The sequence below is a fragment of the Wasmannia auropunctata genome, unplaced genomic scaffold (assembly GCF_000956235.1).
Source record: "Wasmannia auropunctata unplaced genomic scaffold, wasmannia.A_1.0 LD335496.1, whole genome shotgun sequence".
Classification (NCBI taxonomy): Eukaryota; Metazoa; Arthropoda; class Insecta; order Hymenoptera; family Formicidae; genus Wasmannia; species Wasmannia auropunctata.
The window spans coordinates 7901-10612 of NW_012027394.1; the positions used below are offsets into that span (position 1 = coordinate 7901).

At 30.3% G+C, this 2712-nt stretch overlaps 1 protein-coding gene across 1 annotated transcript; it reads right to left on the reverse strand.

The window, feature by feature from the left end:
• Positions 1-7: 7 nt before the first annotated feature.
• On the reverse strand, positions 8-2703 carry LOC105456901 (the record flags this gene model as incomplete). The annotated part of the gene is made up of 2 exons (XM_011701263.1): positions 2576-2703; positions 8-2475 (listed from the first exon to the last, which is right to left on the reverse strand). A coding segment is annotated over exon 2 (2023 nt), but the record flags the coding sequence as incomplete, so codon positions are not given.
• Positions 2704-2712: the final 9 nt, after the last annotated feature.

A 2712-nucleotide genomic window follows, 5' to 3' on the forward strand; every position in this document is an offset into this window, starting at 1 on the left:
CAAAGACATAATTGCTCTTTAATACATAAAGTATGTGTAATATTTCTTCTAGATGTTGTAGCATTAGCCTCCTTTTTCTTATTTTTGTGCTTTGCTTCAAATCTAATGGTACTCAAATTACGAATAGGTCCAGAAAACTGAAAAATAGTGCCATAATGAGCAAAATTATGTGATTTTGGAGTAAATCTTTCACTTGGAAATAATTCCGCAAACATCATGTGAAACTCGCTAACTAATACTCGAAAAAGATTACAGGTTTCTTTTTGCAATTTTGGAGCTAAAATTAAATCCATAATTTCTCTCATTTTTAAATATAATGGCCATACTTTATCGTTTTCTGGGATAAGATCTCCTACAAGCATTGCAAACATGAAAATAAAATTGGATGATTCGCTACCAGACATTGACAATTTTTTACTTTTAATCTCATCATAAGAAATTAAAGGTGGCTTATTAGATATATTGTTGTGATAATAATCAAAGGTTTTTAACCGATCATTCAGAATATTAAGTGGAACAATGCAAGGCTTCTTCATAATGTAATGATGCAATATACATTGTATTACAAATTTGAACCATCCTTCAGGCCCATCATGTAACCAGTCAGCGGTAAAATTTTGACTTGTTTTAAAATAAAAAACTTGATCCCAAATTGATTTCTCTTTTATACCACTTTCAGCTGTATTTTTTAGCAAGACATCAGATTCATAAGTATGTTCTCTCATTCTTTTTTCAAAAAATTCTGTTTGCCACTGGTGCTTAGAAGTTTTACAAAGTCTGCAGCTGTAATGAGCATTAAAACTCTCAACAAAACCAAGAATTCCGTTTAATCCAAGATTATCCCCTAAGAGAAGACCAAGAGCAAAATAGATTCTAATTTTTTCTCCTTTGTTGGGTTCAATTTCAATTCCTTCAGTTTGTAAATAATTAAGTTCATCAATTAAAATATTGAAAATACTATGATTGTTGAATTCTATTCGATCTGAAGAGTGAAATAACATAGCAAGAAAAATATTTTCTAGGAGTGAGTTTACTTCTGGCGGAAAGCATGCAATAGAATAATACACAGCACCTAACTTTTGAATGCCAGTATGTGTTCCTAATGCATTGTTAACTTCAAAATCGTCGTAGTAAATAAAAAGGGGAAACACAATTTTATTCTGAAAATGAAACTTAATTTTATTGCGCCAAAGATCGCCTTGAACGAAATTTTCAATAATATTATTTTCTTGTAATAATGTATTAACATAAGAATTTACAGAAGAAAAAACATGAGGAAGATTAAATATTTTCTGAAGCACTACTCTCATAGGGATAAACTTGGCAAAAACTGGTACAATTTCTTTAACTATATTGCCATTATGCAATTTTTCATCTGTCCTTTGTCCAACTGTATGATCTACACTGTTAATAAAACAGCCAGTCTCTGAAAATGCTTTAAATCTTCGACATTCAGACGAGAGCTCTGAAAATGGTTCAAGCAATTGTTCGAAGCAAGATTTAATACTAACTATTGTATTTTGATTTACTCCATTATTAATCAATATATCTTTCATAATAGGTTCTATAGCCAATATCATTTGTTGCATAAGGTCTCTCGAGTCATCTAATATATTCTGAATATGGTTACGAGGCAACTGATGATTTGCATACAACTTTGCAATGTATGCAAGTACAGGTTCTTTCAATGTACGTGTAATGTCTTTTTGTTCCTTAGTACATTCATTGTTAGAATTTAGCTGTTCAGTTACATTATGAAAACTATTCTTATTCATTTCGTTCTGTGTTTCGCCACACTGAGAATTAATATTGGAAGATATTAAGGCACACTCAGTTTTTAATTTGGTTGGATATAGATGGAATGAGTTTAAATGTTTTCTATATCTCTCCCAATTTGAAAATATTCCTGAACAGCCAAACTCTGAACAACGATGTGTGTCACTTTTAAATATCTTATGAATAATATGTAAATGTACACTTAAAGCGTTCACAGTTGGTAAGTGTTTATCACATTTAAAACAAACTGGCATTTTTGCACTTTTTCACAAAAAATATAAGTCACTAAAGAAAATTATTGCATAAAAATAAACTAAAAATATTTTTAAAAATAAAATACGATATTTACGAAGTACACTTAAGACATTTAATTAGTCTTTTAACGTCTGGTTGCTGAGCTTGACGATTAACTAAGTCTTCTGGCAAATTTAAGTCAAAAAGTGTTTTTTGCAGCACAATCCATATCCGTTCACTTTGTGCAGGATATTCGCAATGCAAAGCATGATAAAATTTAAAAGCTACTTCTACAGCCCGAGTTGGAGATTCTAGCAGTATAGTTTCACCATCAATGTATACATAACTATACGTTATTGACGAAAGATCATCTCCTATTACAAAAGGAAAAGGCTGAAGAGTTAGACCTTTTTTCTTAAGATCTTCTTTCCATGATTTTATAATCTTCTCCAAATCACTAATGGTCTAAACAAAGTTTCAAAAAGTAAAATTAGAGAATCTTATTTAAAATAATTATTTTATATATATATATATGTATAATGCTAATTCAAATGTATGTATATACCTGCAAATGGAGTAAAAAGCCTTGCCTGATTTCAGCTTTATTTGGTCGCCAGTTTCCTTTAGGCACTTTTATTGGCACAACTGAAAACAAGCTTGACAATTCATATAGAATCTCAGCATCAGTGATTTTATGATCTA